Source organism: Lissotriton helveticus, chromosome 2_1, assembly GCF_964261635.1.
Source record: "Lissotriton helveticus chromosome 2_1, aLisHel1.1, whole genome shotgun sequence".
Lineage (NCBI taxonomy): Eukaryota > Metazoa > Chordata > Amphibia > Caudata > Salamandridae > Lissotriton > Lissotriton helveticus.
In genome coordinates, this window is record NC_136059.1 from 1,248,793,806 (window position 1) to 1,248,812,650 (window position 18,845).

Consider the following 18,845-nt stretch of genomic DNA (forward strand, 5'->3'; position numbering starts at 1 on the left):
TACAGGGATTTGGCACTGGAGGAAAGGCATTGGAGTGGTGCAGATTCTACCTGACCAATAGGTCCTGGGCAGTTTTCCGATCAGAACTTTCCCTAGCGAGCCAAATAAAATATGTTGCAGCAACATGTTTTGTCCTCTCAACAACACAGTTTTTTTCTCCCACTTTCCCCTTCCGATATTTACCCTCAGCACATCCCCCTTTGAAATGGCTCGGACCTGTTTTTTGAGCTACATACACTGCTGTTCCCCAGGCGTCCAGGATCTCCAATTGCGAGGGATCCTGTAGTTTGCCTACCACTTGGCAATTCTCTTTGTGCAGGGAACTCCCTGCTCTTGCTCTACCTCTGCCTGAGCTGCCCCAGATGGAGTGTGAGCCACCGCCCTCTGGCCCCTACTAGTCCCCCAAGCCGCGTGAGCCCAGCAGGGAGTCCCCGCTGGGCAGCCCCGCAGACTCCCCCCGCTGGGCAGCCCCGCAGACTCCCCCCAAGGTCGCATGTCCGTTTAGGTTTCTCACCGCCAGCGGCCAAGAAGTGAAGCACCAGGAAGATCACGTGCTATTGCAAGGTGAGTCCGGGCGTCCAATGCTTGGGATTGTTTCTTTCCAAACCCAAAACTAAAAGTCTCCGCTGCTTCTCCAACTCCGGCTTCAAATCTGAGTACGTCCTTTTCTTTGCAGGTACATTACCTCATACTGTTCTTCTCTCCTTATAATTCACCACCTAACCTAGCGAAACCATGAGATTATTGCATATTGGTCCCCAATATGCAACCTCCGCGACCGCTTCTTAACCGGTCGCCATGTTTTCCATCCTTGGTTTGGAACAAAGATCTCTGGCTGGTGCTATTTCAAGGGAGACCCCTGGAGTACTGATTATTATATTTTGTTAACCAGGGCAAATGAGGACCTGCTTAGGAAGATCTTACCCTGTCTTCCTAAATCAGCTCATCGTGTGGTGATCCAGATGACTATATTAGGTTGCCTCGACTGCTGCAACTTTTTTTTCATGGGGCTGGATGAAGGTCCTCTTAAACTCTAAGGAATACAAACTGCAGCGGCCAGATTGGCCTTTGGGCTCCCTAGTTTTTCTCTAAACTCCGAGGCCCTAAAATCCCTGCATTGTGAAAAAGAGGGTTATCTTTAAATCCCTTTGTCTTGTATTTAAAACAGTTCATTGCAGTGACTCTGAGTACTCGTTACAAAGATTTTGCATTCATACACTATCATGTTGTCTGCATTTCTATAGAATGCATCTGTTAGTTGTGCCCAGATTTGAAGGTCCTGCTCAGGTGGCAAAGCCTTTTTGGCGCGGCAGCACAGCTCCAGAATGAGATACCAGGTCACTTATTTCTTGCCCTTTCTTACTAAGGTTCAGGGAGGCTTTAAAGACCTGGCTTTTCAATAATTGGGACCAATCAAGCTAATCCTCTGTCTCTGTACTTTGATTTGGATAGTTTCTTTTTTGTGTTTACATAGAGCCAGTACACCTTTCAACATATTCGCCGAGCTTTACAAATATGGTAACATAACATATAACATATGTTAGAAATGAGGTTCCTGTTTGACTGGGGTAAAGCCCTGGTCAAGCAGTAACCACAATCCTAGTCAGGATAAATTGCAAACACGCCGTAATTTAACCTGTGCTCTCCCTCTGGTAGCTTGGCATGGAGCAGTCAATCTTAACTTAATAGGCAATGTGTAAAGTATTTATGCAACACTTAAAACAGTAAAACAGTGAAAACCCCAAATGAAAAGATTTCACACAAAGTTAGAAAAATAGCTCTTAATTTATTAAATAAAACAAGACCACAATGGGATTAAGTGAAAATCGCCCCCAAAAACACTAAGCGCCAATAAGGAACATCAAGTCGCACTTCACTGCGACAAAGTCAAATGTTCAGGATGACCACAATGAAACGCCGGCCGGCTACAGGGACCAGGTTTGTCCCACTGGGCAAAAGCACCCTAGTCCGAGTTGTGTCGAGGACCCTGTCGATGGGAAGGATGCGGGATGCAGCCAAAACAATGCATCTGTGTCGATCCTCCCAGTGGCGGTGATGCGGTGATCCTGATCCGTGCAGCAGCTGCAATGTGTCTGTTCCGATGAGCGCAGGGGCTGCTATGTGGAGTTCTCGTCATCGGAGATGTGAAGACCTTGAGTTGGGGTGAGTGTCACGCAGTGCTGGTTCTGAAGGTGGTGCATAGATCCATGCCTATGTGGTGTTTTTGGTCATGTGCCACTATTAACCTATAGTGGCATCCCTGCAATGTGGGCACACCTTAGGTTCTCTTAAAACGAGATTCCACAAAGATTGGTATCACATTTTATTCACTGCCGAGTGATACAGATTTCGATGAACTACCCAGACACGAAGTTGATCAAATATTAAATTTCTCCATCAGCGGATGACACAGCTCCCAGACGAAGGGTAAATGACCCGAAATGCATTGGAGCAGTTGGCACCTTTTTCGAAATATGATGGATTGAAAGAATACTTACTAAGATTATTGAATGTCACACTGTATTGAACATTTATCATGAAGAATAATGAATAAAATGGGATACCAATCTTTGTGGAATCTCGTTTCAAGAGAACCTAAGGTGTGCCCACATTGCAGGGATGCCACTATAGGTTAATAGTGGCACTTGAACAGTACTTACTTTACTGACGAGTTTCAGGACGGACACGACACCTGGTGGAGCACCCGACTTGTGATTCATAAGTTTGTTCCCAAACAAATTTGAAACTTTGAAAAACCAGCTGTGCATCCCCACACTTTCCTCTTTGTGTTTTTGGTCATGCAACAGGTGCGATGCACCAATTCCTATCCACGCAACTGCGCCAATGTGCCAGTTTGAGAGCAAATGTGTGGGTTTGCCTGAAACAAGCACCTTAGGCACACTTCCAAGGGTCCAGGACGGGGTGGCACCACTTGACAGGGCAGACTCACTGACAGCAGAGTCCCGGTGCAGGTCTTCTATGCCAACTGAGACTTTAGTTCAGGAGGCCAGCTAACTAGTCCTTGGCGTCACCCTGGGTTCTGGGTCAAGTGATGCAGGTCCAGTCCTTCTCACCCAGCCCGGAAGGGCAGCATGTCAGCACAGCAAGAAAGCAGTCCTTCCAAAGCAGCAGTCCAGCAAAGTGGCCATCCTTCAGCAGCGCAGCAGCCCTTCTTCCTGGCAGATTACCCACAGGTCCAGAAGTGTACCGAAGTTGTAGGACCTGAGGTCCAGTTCTTATGCTCAGTGGTGTCTTTGGATTGGGGGAGACTTCAAAGAAGAGTCTTTGAAGTGTACAGAGGTCCTCTCCTCCTGCCCTGACTCAGTACAGGAGTTTATGCAGCCCTTTTTGTGTGGACAGAACACAGACTATTCAGGTATAAGTGTGAGGTTGTGCCCAGCTCCTCCTTCCCATCATCCTAGGATGGCCCATCAAGTTGAACCTAAGCTCCCATTGTATGTGGATTTCTAGGGGGAATACATATGCAATCAGAGACAGTCAGCAGGCACACAGGGCTAAGAGCAGGACATTGCCAACTTTGTAAAAATGGCATTTTTAAAATTGTAACAATAAATCCAGCTTTGGCATTAAAGGTTTTTCATTCCAATTCTATAGGTACTAAACATGACAGCTCTAGCTCCCCTCAATTAGGAATTATAGCTTACTAAATGTAATAAGGAACCCTCAATGTTATTGTAGGAGATGGATAGGCCTCACAGTGGCAAAAAAAACAAATTTAGGAGTTTTTCACTACCAGGACATGTAAAAGGTAAAAGTATATGTCCTATATTTTACATACACAGCACCCTGTCCTATGGGCTACATAGGCCTATGGTAGGAGTGACATATATTTAATAAAAGGGGAGTTTAAGGCTCGGAAAGGGGTTTTAAATGGCAAGTTGACATAGCAGTGTAACATTGCAGGCTGCAATGGCAGGCCTGGGACAAGTTTTAGAGTGCTACTTAGGTAGGTGGCACAATAAGTGCTGCAGGCCCACTGGTAGCATTTATTTTACAGGCCTTGGGTATATGGTATACCATTCTACAAGGGACTTATAAGTAAATTATATATGCCATTTAGGTATATTCCAATCAATCCATGTTTAGAGAAATGAGCACAAGCACTTTAGCACTGGTAATCAATGGTAAAGTGCACAGACTCCTTAGGCCAACAAAACCGAACCCCTGCAAAAATTGGAGGTAAGTGGGCAAAAGGTTTGGGGGATGACCACCCTAAGGCTGATTGCCTGTATATTGTTCCCTGTTAAAAAGCTTTGAATCCTGAACTAAGGGTACCATTATTATCTAGGTACAGATAGATAGATAGATAGATAGATAGATGGACCTGCACCACAGAATGACATCAGTTTAATCCATAAAGACAGGACCACTGGTACCATTTATTTTACAGGCCCTGGGTATATAATATATTACTCTGCAAGAGACGTACTAGTAAATTAAATATGCCAAACAGGTGTAAACCAATTATACCATGTTGTAGGGAGAGAGTGCAAGCACTTTAACACTGGTTTAGATGCGGTAAAGTGCAGAGTACTAAAGCCAACACAAACTAATTCAGCAAATAGAGGGGGACAAAGGTAAAAGGTTTGGTGGTGGCTCTGCAGAAAGGGCTATTTCCAATAACCTATAATATAACATAACACAATTTATTTTTGAAGACTATTAACCCAGACAATATACTTTCAAGATGCAAAACGCACAATTTTTCCTACAACCGATTTTTTCCTAATAACCTATCTTTCTCTTTCTCTGATCCCTAATCTCAAATATCTTTGTGACTCAGGCACTTGATTGAAAACGAATTGCTTGTAATTAAAAGGATTAAAAAGAGAAACATCTCTTGGGTGGAAAATCTCTTTATAATACAATGTTATTAGTAAAAAGTTACTTATAGGCAATCCCTTTTACAACAGTCTGGTGGTTGTGGCCCTCATTATGAGTGTGCCAGTATTCTCGATTCAGGAAGAGTTCAAACTTTGCACCATTTGTGCACAAAAGCTATAATGCTTTTTTTGTACTGCAGCTCTGAACTGAGGAAACCATGCAGTATTAATACTTAATCCACCATTACTTGGTGATGATCCGTGGTAAAAACCAGCATTGGTCAGCGGCACTGGGTGATATCCCTATTCCCGCTTCCATAGTTAAGAACTTACGTTTCTTGGTAGGCAATAAGCTCACCATGAAGCCACAGGTAAAAAAGGTCTCGGGAACTTGCTTTGCTAACCTGAAATGGCTACGGAAATTCTCCATATCTGCCCAAACAACTGTCATCCAGGCTCTCATCCTATCTCGCCTGGACTACGCTAACATCCTCTACTTCAGGTGGATAAATCCTCCATGAGATGTAACTCACATGCATGGGAGGTCGCTCTTTTTTGTTCCGCCTCCCTAAACTCTGGAACGCTCTGCTAGAACACCTGAGATCCTGCACATCACTGCCCACTTGTTGCAGACTAACTAAGACGTGGCTGGTTTGAACCACCGTTGCGTGGATCAACTTTATCTGTTGCTAAAAGCGCCATGAAACCCCGAGTGGGTAGCAGTTTGCGCTCTAGAAGCATTTTACCATAATGTTAACATAACATGGACCCTGAATGGGGAGGGAATACTGAACCAATAAAATGTTACACACAACAGTATTAGATCTTTCCTTCTATAGCTATACCACTCCAAATACTGTGGCACAATGCATGATGCCAGATATATGTCAAAAATGATTGTCAAAGGCTTCTTGCCTACTTTAATTTGTATGATAATTCATAGTAATAACAAGTATTGACATACACTCGGATAATTAGTTTCAGACATTGCAAATGTTTATTTTCTTAGAACAGCAAATTATACATTGTGCAAACATTTTCTTTTTGCAGGTTATGAATGTGAGCCATACAACAACCCAGCAGACTTTTTTCTGGATATCATCAATGGGGACTCAACGGCCGTGGCATTTAATAATGTGGATCGCGAGGATCTTGGTGTGTAGATTTTTATTGTTTTTTTACGCATATTTGCAAAGATAAGTTACTCTTTGTCACACGGTGGCATTGCATACATTAGTTTTGCCTTCAGTTAGTATCATAAAAGGAATATAGTTTGTTTACCTCACTTTAAATACATAAAAACATTGCTTTCATACCTTCACAAATAATGTAGAAATTTTATGATGTTTACATTTTTTTTTTAAATGTTTGTTGTTTCCAAATTGTATTTTGGCAAAAAAGCATATTGATTATTTCTGCTTTTCCTAGAACACTACTCCTATGTTCTACACATCATTTTCACTACAAGGATTTCCACACACTCAGTCAGAACTCTCCCCTCTAAGCACTCAGAGAATAAAAGACCACAAAATGTTGAGATGAAAATAAAGAATGCATTGTGTGGCCAAAGCAGTCTGTCTTGCAAATACACTGCATGTTTCCCTTAAGGATTTGGACGAGAGGAACCACAGGAGTATCTAATATCCTACCTGGTATTTACCTGACGAGTTTCCGTAAATTGCATTACCCACCATAAAATAATTGAACAGAAACTGTTAAAACAGCCACGGCCAGACTAGAATGCCACCTTTAAAACTGCGCTAAAATTACTTAATGATATTTTAGAAAGCCTGTTGGGTGATGTGTAAAGTTTTATACAGTTTAAACGTTCACTGGGTTATTTGAATTTGAGGATGTCCATAAAAAGCATAGTTAATTCTGAAATCTAAATTCGGGCAGTCGACTGTGACATTGTCAAGTTTCTTCTGTGCATAAAGTATGCCCTTATTTATTAAAACTGTCTAGTCCAAGTTACCAAAATGCCCAAAAAGCCCACATTATTTCAAGATATCTTTTGCGCACAAATCTCTTAGTTAAGTTTCAATGACTACCTTCAATGTTCAAGCTAATCAGGGCCAGTCAGTTTCTAAAACAGATCATGGCAGGACACGTTCCTGTCAACAGTACACCCACACTTACTTCATGGCCTTCATAGAGAAACAGAGAAGAATTTCTTTCTCTCCCTTTTCCTTCATATGATGTCTTTTCTTCTGTCAAAAATGTCACAGCTATATGTTGCCCTCCCCCGCCCCTTGTATATCCAGAGAACTGAAAAAATTGCAGTTTGTGGTATGACTAGGTGGTTACCTCTGAGGAGAAAATGTTCAATATGATCTAAGAAAAATGCTAATTCCTTAGAGGTAAGTTTGAAACGGAATCTAATGGCGAGAGCATTGATCCCTTGATGTTCTATCCTAAGGGCCCAATTCACAAACTGCTTTTTGTATGTAGTATATATGGTAGTATTAAAACAGTACACAAACCTACAAGTTTAAATCTCCACCACCACCTCTCCTATCTATTCTGTGGAGAGATCCTCACACATGTATTTCTTAATAGTCAATGCGGAAGGAACCTGGGGGCGTGGCTGGAAAAAGGTGCGTCAGTTGGAGTAAGTTCAGCTCCACATATGGCTAACATCTGGTACAGCAACATCCTTCTATAGAAAATAGTGGAGGTATTGACTTAAATTAAAACTCCATAGAAAATATTGTCAACTTACATTAAATTATTTAATCTAGTTAAATATATATATATATATATATATATATATATTTAATTGTTCGAAAAATCTAAAAAGAAAATTATTTTTAAAACATATTTTAATAAGTTCTGAATGTACAAATGAATGTAACATTCATTTTTTATTTAAATATACTTTGTATGTTTAATTCCATACATCACTTTAAATAATTTTTGATAAATACTATAAAAGCTTTTCTTTCGATGGGGATATTTTGTGTAAATGTAATCTTCCAAAAAATAATTGTAATTTAATATATTACAAAATAATGACATTTTAAAGTAAAATTGAGTTAATGGTGCTGTAGCATATTTTCTTTTATTTAAAATGTATATGTATGTATATATATATATATATATATATATATATATATATATATATATATATATCCAAGAAAGAAGTGACTCAAACAGATATATTCACCAAAGAACAAAAATATATATTTCCACTACAACGTTTCAGCTTCCGCCTTCCTCAGGTAGTTTCAAGATGGTAAGCTCAGTGGCTGCACAGATGACACAGCTGAATTTTCAAAAAGCATCATGAGTGAAGATTGTAGTATTCCCTATTAGAATTGTTATCCTTTAATTGGAATTGATATGACACATTCTTACTGTAACATTCTGTATGTACTCTGTATAAATGTTTTAACCTGACTTCTGCTGGGGGTGGTTGTTCAAGCTGTCTCTCTGGAATAAACTACCTACCAACTACTTTGCTTTCTCATTTGGATTACTACATAATTTTGGCGACGAGGATGGGATCTGGAAAGAAGACTTATGAAAGAAAAATAAGAGGTATTACTTCTCCTTTCTTATTTGTTCGTGTGTAGATCGCACCAGCGGCTGTTTTCTGTATTTTAAGTGCCTTGATCGCACCAGCGGGAGTAAAATGTCCGTTTTGCCGTGTTTGTTTGACGAATAAAAAATTCCATAACTCTATCTACGCTTTGGCAAGAGCGTGTAAACCTATGTTTGGACTTCATTTTACTTTTGGCATCATTTTATTGATATATTTTGAAGTACTGCTTGTCTGCTCTAAAGGCGCATTGTTTGAAAACTTACCGAAGCATTGGAACGTGCTCAGGCATTGGAACGCTTTCCGTGTGCTTTCTTCGTTTCTCGAGGAACTGTGCCTTCACACGCATCTCTCCTCAACACTCTCAACAACGTCATTGCGTGCATTACGCTTGACGTGTGCGTTTCAGCGGCCATTTTGATTTCATATTGTCACTCATCTCCATAGTAACTGCCACGATTTCTACATCGGCAATTTTTTTTGCATTTCGTCTCCTTAGAAATCGTTTTAACAAAACAGTAGTACATTATTTTGCTTATGAACTTCTTCTATTTTGGATTGGTATCCACATTTTTCAACATCTCAGACTTCGGTGACTACTTTTATTATTTTAAGAAATCTACATGTTATTTCCTCTATGCCTAATGTAATATTAAGTTCAGTAATTTTATTGTAATTTACAATTCCTTCCATTTCGCTAAAATGTCAAACAATATTGCCTCACTTGCACATTTTCTGCCTGTAGCTGGGGATCCTAAAATGGAATGGGATCTTTGGTATCCAACTTTTCTAGCATATGTAGATGTCATTGAAGAGGATGGTTGTTCCCCAAAAAGAAAATTAGCTTTATTAAAGAATTGTTTAGGAGGTGCAGGGCTTAAAGAATTAGAGAATTTACCTCCTGTTGAAAATGTTGGTGCTGGAGATCTGAACATTTTTTAAATTGTCATAAAACAACTGAGTGTTAGATTTGGAAGAAAGATCAATACTGTCATGGAAAGGTTTAAATTTTACTCTAGAGTACAAAAAGAGGATGAATCCATCGAAAACTATGTAGCTGCCTTACGCACTTTGGCAGGTTCTTGTGCTTTCGAAACTATAAATTTTGAACAAGTTTTAAGAGATCAGATCATGATGCGCACAAAAAGTAAGAAAATTCAAGAACGTCTTTGGATGGGTACTGAGTCTTCCCTCAGTGCTGTGTTAAATATTGCCAAAGGAATAGAGCAATCTGAATTGTTTGTAAGTGAAATCAGAGGTCAAGAAGTAAAAAACAAAGTAGTAGTCCCTGAGGTTTCTTTAATTAAAAATTTCTCGAATTATAAGAAACCTTCATCTTTCCCTAAAAAGGAAAACTTTACTAAAGAAAACAAATTTTTTGTCAAAAAATCGCAAATTATTTGTTATAGATGTGGAGCCAACGATCATGTAGGGAGTTACAGGGGTTGTCCAGCATGGAACAAGATATGCATAAAGTGTAAAAGAACAGGTCACTTTAACAAAATGTGTAAGTCCTCACAAAAGATAAACTTATTGTCTTATGAAGAATGTGAAGATCTTGAGCAACCTTCTGAAATTAACACTTTATTATGTGTTGGAGATTCTGAATGCAAGGGTTTTCCAACTGATATGATTATCATCAATGGGGAAGAAATATCTATGCTTATTGATTCCTGTGCTTGGTATACTATCATAGGCAAAATTGCTTCCACCTGATGTGCATCCAGGTGGGTACTCAGGAAAAAAAATTGATCTTGAAGGGTACATGTGGGCTGATATCAAGTTCAAGGACAGAAAAATTAGAGGGAAAGTATATATCGCTACCAAAGGTGCATCCATTTTATGTTGGCCTCATCAACATGATTTAGGTATTAAACTTGACCCCAATGCTTCTCCACCAGTTTATGTAGTCCCACCTGAGAATGATTTTATTATTCAACTTAAGAGAAAATTTTCTTCCATCTTCACCGATGATTTAGGAGTATTTGCTAATTTTAAACATTGTATTATTCTTAATGAATCGGCCATTCCCGTTCGACATAAAGTTAGAAACGTACCGTTAGCTTATCGTGACAAATTGAAAGTGATTCTGTCAGATCTAGTTGCCAAAAAGATTATTGAACCTGTCGAATCATCACCATGGGTTTCTCCAGTAGTTTTGTCCCTTAAGAGCAATGGTGAACTTCGTTTGTGTGTTGATCTTCGGAGTTTAAACAAGGAGATCTGGATTGACAGACATCCTTTACCTCACATACACGAGCTTATTTCCACTCTTTCTGGTGCATGTGTATTCTCAACATTGGATTTAACTAGTGCATATCATCAAGTGATATTACATGAAGAATCAAAATTCTTAACCACGTTCATCACACCTGAGGGTATGTTCCAATATTGCAGAATGCCTTTCGGTTTAGCCAGTGCGGCTTCTGTGTTTCAAAGGCTCATGAAATCTGTATTGGAAGGTTGTGAGGGTGCAATTGCATTTCAGGACGACATCCTGATTTATGAAAAAAATATTGAAGACCATGATAAGAATCTTGATAAAGTTTTAAAATGTGTTCAGGAGAAAGGTTTGACATTAAAATTGTCCAAATGTAAATTCAGACAAAACAAAGTTGAGTATCTTGGCCATGAGATTTCTTCTCAGGGCATTAAACCTAAACTCAATCATATCCAAAGCATATCAAAAGCACCAGCACCATCGAGTAAGGAACAATTAGTATCATTTTTAGGTCTTACTGAATTTTACAGTAAATTTGTTCAGGACTATGCTTCAAAAGTACACCCTTTAAGAACTTTGTTAAAGAAAGATGTAAAATTTGTTTGGCACAATGATCAACAATCTGCTTTTGATTTATTGAAACAAGAAGTCATTAATGCTCCTTTCTTAAGACTGTTCGTGTTGGGTAAAGAATGCATAGTGTGTGTGGATGCAAGCAATGTAGGATTGGGTTCTGTCTTAATGCAGAAAGATAAAGGTGAGGAATATGTAGTTTCATATGCTTCTAGAACTTTACGGGGCGCTGAATACAACTACTCTACCATTGAAAAAGAATTGTTAGCGTGTACCTGGGCTTCTGAACATTTCAGACAATTTATTTGGGGAACAAGGTTTCGGCTAAGAACTGAGCATAAACCTTTAATTAACATGTTGAATGCAGGGGGTGGTAGGACTCTAACTGCACGCCTAGCTCGATTGGCTGCTAAATTACAGGAATTCCAGTGTATAGTTGAGTATGTTCCTGGCCGTTTGAATGTGCATGCCGACTGCATGTCCAGGTTACCCTTGATCAATTCTATCAGTATTGGAAACTGGAGAAGTGATTCTGATGTAGTTTTTAACATTGATGATGTTAATGGGTGTAATGATGCAGGCCTGTCAGATAGCATATCTGAGACTAGTTGGAGAGAAGCAATGTGTAATGACAACAGCTTATCTTGTGTAGTTAATTACTTACAATATGGTTGGCCTCAAGAAAGACACTTGTCCGGTGAAGTTCTCTCTTTTTATAAGGTGAAAGATGAACTTATGTTTGATCAGGGTTTTATACTCAGGGGTGATAAAATCATTCCTCCTGTCACATTGAGAAAAAAAATCATTTCTATGGCTCATGAAGGTCATATGGGGATGTCCAATACCAAGAGACGCATTCGTGAATTCTACTGGTGGCCTGGAGTTGACAAAATGGTTGACAATTGGGTCAGTTCTTGTTCGCCTTGTACCAAAAGTGACAAATCTGTAAAACCATTGTCTGTAGACATTTCTCCTGTTGAATTTGTCTCTTGTCCCTGGAAAAAGTTGGGAATTGATATCATTGGACCTATGGATTTGTCCACCCATAAGGATGTGTTTGCTTCAGTACTTATTGATTACTTTTCCAAATGGCCAGAACTTAAGATTGTTGACAAGATTGGTTCTACTCAAGTGATTCAATTTCTAGATGAGGTTTTTTTGCAGGGAGGGGATTCCAGACGAAATTGTGTCTGATAATGGTCCACAATTTGTCAGTAAAGAATTTGTGTCTTTTCTTGAAAGGTGTGGTATCGTGCACAAAAGAGTGTCAAATTACAATCCCCAGGCTAATGGTCAAACGGAGCGTTTTAATAGAGTCATTAAGGAATCCATCCAGTTGGCTATTAGAAGTATTTTGGATTGGAGGAAATCTTTGCGTGCCACATTGTTGTCTTATCGAGTCTCGCCCAATTCTGTGACAGGTTTATCTCCATTTGAGATGCTTAGAGGTAGGAAACCTGGTTCAAGACTTCTTCCCTGGTGGATGAAAGTAAAGCTGCCTCACGAAGCTCCCTGTGATTTGGACAAAGTAAGAGACAAAGTGTTAAAATACCAAAATAAGATGAAAAACAGCTACTTATCCTTAAACAAACGTAGTAGGAAGATTGAGGTTGGAGATTTGGTGCGAGTTAAGTTTGGCAGATCTTTGGGAAATAAATGGAATAAGTGGTCTAATCCTTGTAATGTAACTGAAATTTTTTCGAAAGCTGTTCGTGTTGAAGGAGGTAAGATATGGAACTTCAGAAGAGTCTCTTTATGTAAAAATTTGAACTTGGATGGGGATCAATTTTCTACTCCATCTGCCAGTAATAATGGTTCCTTTATGAGTCATTTTGACATTAGATCCGAGAATTCTGTTATGAAAGATGATGTGTCTAATTCTGCCATGCTAGATACTTTTGGATGTGGGGATCAAAATGTGGATGGTCTTATTCCTGTTCCTGTTATAGATGATCCTTCTCAAATCGTTTCTTCTAGAATTGTTAATGATACAAATGTTGACAATTCTGTTTTACAAAATGCTAATGTTGCTGATTTAGTTTTGAGGAAAAGTTCTCGTGTTAGGCAGATTCCTGCAAAGTGGAATGATTATCTCTATTAAGTATTTTTTTGTTTTTTTCCCTACCTCTTTTTCTTTCTTTAGTTGTTTTTTTTTGTTTTTTTGAAAGGGGGAAGGTGTGTAGTATTCCCTATTAGAATTGTTATCCTTTAATTGGAATTGATATGACACATTCTTACTGTAACATTCTGTATGTACTCTGTATAACTGTTTTAACCTGACTTCTGCTGGGGGTGGTTATTCAAGCTGTCTCTCTGGAATAAACTACCTACCAACTACTTTGCTTTCTCATTTGGATTACTACAAAGATTCCATTTGGAATGTGGAATCAATGCAGTCCTGAGAGTTCTTGAGATATGCAGTAATCAGGATGTATTGTCAGTAATGTTCAGTCCATCTGGATGCAATGATTTTAAACGGTACATCCAGAAGTTTTCCCTGTAGTCCAGTAGTTCTTCCTTTGAGACATGTTCCACGGGGAAAATCTTCAAATCTGATAGTGAATGATCCACAAGGTTAAAATGATTGGCTACAGGCTGGTCAATTTTCTTATTAATTATTGCTGATTTGTGGTTCCTGAACCTTTGCGGAGGTCATTCATTGTTTGGCCTACATATTGTTTTTTACAGCTTTGCCGTTGGCACTGAATCACATAAATAATGCATGTTGAGCGACATGTAAGATGCTGCCTTATTGCATAGGTCCTTCTGGTAACATAACTAGTAACTGATGATGTTTGTAAAAGGTATTCACACGTGATGCACCTTTTAGAGTCACAGCAATGAACCCCTGCATTTGTTACAGCTTGCTTGAGTTCAGCTCTCACAATAAGAGATCGTAAATTTGGAGCTCTGCGGTAAGCAATGACTGGCGGTTTTGGAAAAACCTTTTGCAATTTTTCACAAGTGGACAGCAAGGGAACAGCAGATATACTTGTTCATCCCCAACTAAGACCTGGGAGATTTTATATGCTTCCCAAAATTCATAAAATGAACAATCCTGGCCGTCCAATCATCTCTGGCAATGACACCGCCACTGAGAGACTATCTTTATTTGTTGACCTGCACCTCCAGCCCATTGTACAGGAACTTCCATCATTTGTTAAAGATACCAGTCACTTCCTTCAGATTATTGAAAAATTAAGCCAAACCTACACATTTGATGATGATACTCTTCTGGCTACATTTGATGTTACATCATTATACACCAATATACCACATGAGGATGGGCTAATGGCGTTATCTGAAGCTCTTAGTAAAAGAACTGTGAAAAAAAATCAACAAATGTGCTTACCAACTTTGCTAAAGTTATCCTTAAATCCAACAATTTTACATTCAATGGTAAACACTATCTGCAGATACAAGGTACTTCCATGGGTACTCGGATGGCTCCATCCTATGCAAATATCTTCATGGGCAAACTAGAGAACAGTATACTTGCTACTTCTAGCATCAAACCACTGGTATGGCTACGATACATTGATGACATATTTATAATATGGAATGCAGGAAGTAGAACATTAGAACAATTTACAGCTAATATCAACAATATCCATCCTACCATCAAATTTACCAGCAGCAATTCCAAACAGAAGCATCATCTCCCTTTTCTGGATGTGCTAGTCACCATTCATGAACACAAAATTACAACTGATCTGTACCACAAGCCTACAGATGCTCATTTGTATCTAAACTGGACTTCATGTCACCCTCATCACACTAAACTGAGCATCATCTACAGCCAAGCACTCAGAATACGACGCATCTGCAGCAATGAGGAAACCTGTAAAGACCATCTACAGGAGCTTGCTACATTATTTAGAAGGCGAGGCTATCCTCTGCATATCATACAGCAACAAATTGACAAGTCTTTGCAGTTACCCAGAGAAGCACTTATTTGGAATACCAACGCCAGAAACAAAAGTCACAGAACTCCATTTGTAGTTGACTATCATCCATCAGCTCCCAACTACAGAAATATAATGCAAAAAACATTCCCCTTACTGTCCACTTGTGAAAAATTGCAAAAGGTTTTTCCAAAACCGCCAGTCATTGCTTACCGCAGAGCTTCAAATTTACGTTCTCTTATTGCGAGAGCTGAACTCAAGCAAGCTGTAACAAATACAGGGGTTCATTGCTGTGACTCTAAAAGGTGCATCACGTGTGAATACCTTTTACAAACATCATCAGTTACTAGTTATGTTACCAGAAGGACCTATGCAATAAGGCAGCATCTTACATGTCGCTCAACATGCATTATTTATGTGATTCAGTGCCAACGGCAAAGCTGTAAAAAACAATATGTAGGCCAAACAATGAATGACCTCCGCACACGATTCAGGAACCACAAATCAGCAATAATTAATAAGAAAATTGACCAGCCTGTAGCCAATCATTTTAACCTTGTGGATCATTCACTATCCGATTTGAAGATTTTCCCCGTGGAACATGTCTCAAAGGAAGAACTACTGGACTACAGGGAAAACTTATGGATGTACCGTTTAAAATCATTGCATCCAGATGGACTGAACATCACTGACAATACATCCTGATTACTGCATATCTCAAGAACTCTCAGGACTGCATTGATTCCACATTCCAAATGGAATCTTCACTCATGATGCTTTTTGAAAATTCAGCTGTGTCATCTGTGCAGCCACTGAGCTTACCATCTTGAAACTACCTGAGGAAGGCGGAAGCTGAAACGTTGTAGTGGAAATATATATTTTTGTTCTTTGGTGAATATATCTGTTTGAGTCACTTCTTTCTTGGATATTTTATTTCTTTGTGACTCATTGTATCCTTTGGGATCCAGATTTTTGCCCTGGCTGGCTGTTGTTTTCTTGTGATCCTTCATCTTCAAGTATATATATATATATATATATATATATATATATATATATATATATATATATTTATATATATATATATTTATATATATATATATATATATATATGTCAAACAAATTGCCCAAAAGCACCGAGAGGGCACACCACGGTGCTTTCACCATCCGGTTTTGAAGCCTCGCTGCAGCTCGCCTTTCATTTCCCAAAAATTCACAGCCTGCCTCTGCCGACGCGTTTCGAGGCCAATAACGCCTCTTCATCATGGGCTCGCAAAAGAACACTGATCAAACACCTCCATTTAAACCTGCTTTTATTTAGTGTAACTCCCTCAGTGGGCGTGCCACAGTTCATTAGCACAACAGTGTCTTGGGAGATGTAGTTCCCTTGGAGGTGAAATTAACATTCATATCCTTCAGTAGGTTCAGTGTAATTTTTCCCTTTACAGTCCGTGTTGATGACCTTAGTAGGGAGGGAATTTGAAAAACGAGCTATTTTGCAGAAAAACACCGCGCTGTAAGGGTTCGGAAAGGTTCCATCCCACAGTCTTCCAAATTGTCGAAGCGGAGCTCCTCTCCACGGCGTGAGGACTGTAAATAATGGCATAACTGCAAACCTACTAATGGATATTAATGATTATCAAACCCTCTTAGGACTACAACTTCCAGCACACCACCGTGCTGACGATTTTGACCACGCCCACTGAGGGTAATACTAAATAAAGGCTGTGGAAAATGGAGGTGGTTGACTTGTGCAATTATGTCAGCCCATGATGAAGAGGCGTATTGGCCTCGAAACGCGTCGGCAGAGGCAGTTTGTTTAAATTGGGAGCAGAAGGAAGAGCTGCAGCGAGGCTTAACTACCGGATGGTGAGAGCGCCGTGATATATATATATATATATATATATATATATATATATATATATATATAGATTCCCGTTTTCCCCAACGGGAAGTTTTTCTTCATGCACTCTCAGGTTTACCAAAGTAATCATACACTTTGTGATAATTCTTTCCGTTTATTTCATTATCTTTACAGCAAGCCAGCAACACCTTACGCATTTTGGTCTCTACGAAGACCTTGCTCACAGGAAACCAAATCACCATGTTTTTTCTGAAATTTAAATAAAGTGCACCACCATTCCAAATACATCATTTCCTGGTCTCTGCACAGGGTTTTTTGGGACAAGTAGTTTTTGCTTAAGAAATCATTCTTTCTCATAACTGTTTCAATTACACTATCAAGTAACAGGGGGTATATTTCATTTGCAATCCTACCCTCCAGTGGGTCTATTTTCAACAATCATTTAAATTGCATATTTTGGATCATATTTTCTGACCGGATTATAATCATTATCACTCTGACAATCTCTCCCATTGTCAAACTCCCTGAATTTTTTCACGCATTTTTAAACCTTCATTAGTGCCCTCCGGTGGGCTGACACAAGCTCAATGAATTGATTCATCATTAGATAGTGTTACAATCTCACATTTCTTATTTCAACAGTTTGATAACTGAATATGCAATCTCATACTAGCATAGCCCACAATGTAATTTAAATAATGTTCCTGTCATAGCAAATTCAGCTTTGCTTCGTGGAAGCGAGAGCAGGAAATCTCCAAAATAGAAAATAGAAATAAAGTTTGGCCAGGCCCTGGGGAATGGGGTCCCCGGGGCCAGTAGTGGCCTCCCGTTTTAAATTTTTTTTTTTAAGATGAGGCTATGCCCCGGGGCATGGGGTCCCTGGGGCCGAAATCGGCCTCGGGGGGGGGGGGGCGGCCCCTTTCCCTTTTCCTTTTTTTTTTTTTTAAATTGGAAAAAAAAGGCACAGGCATAGGCCCAGGGCCCAAAAATTACCAAAAGAAGGGGGACCACACAGCCTCCATTCTAAAAAAATAATTAAAAGAGAAGCCGGCATCTTGCCGGAGGCCCACCCCCTTCCTGCATCACTCTGCAAAGGTGACTCCTGGCGCGTTATGGGTTGGGGGATTAAGTCACCGAGAATCTTAAAGGTCCTTAGGGGCCAACTAGCCCACCAGGTACCTCCAGTAAGCCCCACACAGTGGGATTGCTGAGAGGTGGTCCAAGGCCAAGCCCCTTTTTACAACACTCTGCAAACGCGCCTCTTGGCACACTGCTGGTGGGGCGATGAGGTCCTCTTGTGTCCTGAGGACCTCAGGACTGAAGTGGACTTCATCCCCCGAGCAGCAGTGCGCCAGGAGCCACGTTTGCAGAGTGGTGTATAAAGGGGGCGCGGCCTCGGACCACCTCCCAGCAATCCAGCTGTCCAAGGCTTACTGGAGGTACCTGGTGGGCTAGTTGGCCCCCAGGGACCCTCAGGAGGGAACAGGACTTTATCCCCCTACCAAGCACGTGCCAGGAGGTGCGTTTGCAGAGTGGTGGACAAAGGGGGCATGGCCTTTGTCCACCTATCAGCAATCCCACTATATGGGGCATTCTGGAGGTGTCAGGTAGGCTAGTTGGCCCCTAAGGACCCCCAGCAGCGAAGTGGACTTTAATCCCCTTACAAGAGCGCACCAGGGAGCGCGTTTGCAGAGTGGTTGGGAAAGGGGGCGTGTCCTGCTATGAGAACTTAACAATGCTGGTGTGTGGGACTTACTGGAGGTAATAACAGGGTTAGTTGGCCCCCAAGGTTGTCCTTGGTGGCCAACTACCCCTCCTGTTATCTCCACTAAGTCCCACACAGTGGGATTGCTAAGAGGTCTTCAGAGGCCACGCCGCCTCTTTCTCCACCACTCTGCAA

General features: G+C 40.2%; 1 protein-coding gene across 1 annotated transcript in view; it reads left to right on the forward strand.

Annotated features, from left to right (window-relative positions):
* The window catches only part of LOC144818604 (broad substrate specificity ATP-binding cassette transporter ABCG2-like), a 413,780-nt gene that overhangs the window by 202,668 nt on the left and 192,267 nt on the right, over nucleotides 1-18,845 (forward strand). The window contains exon 8 of the mRNA XM_078676198.1: nucleotides 5,895-5,999. Within this exon, the coding sequence (XP_078532324.1) occupies nucleotides 5,895-5,999 (105 nt within the window). The remainder of the gene's footprint in view (nucleotides 1-5,894; nucleotides 6,000-18,845) is intronic.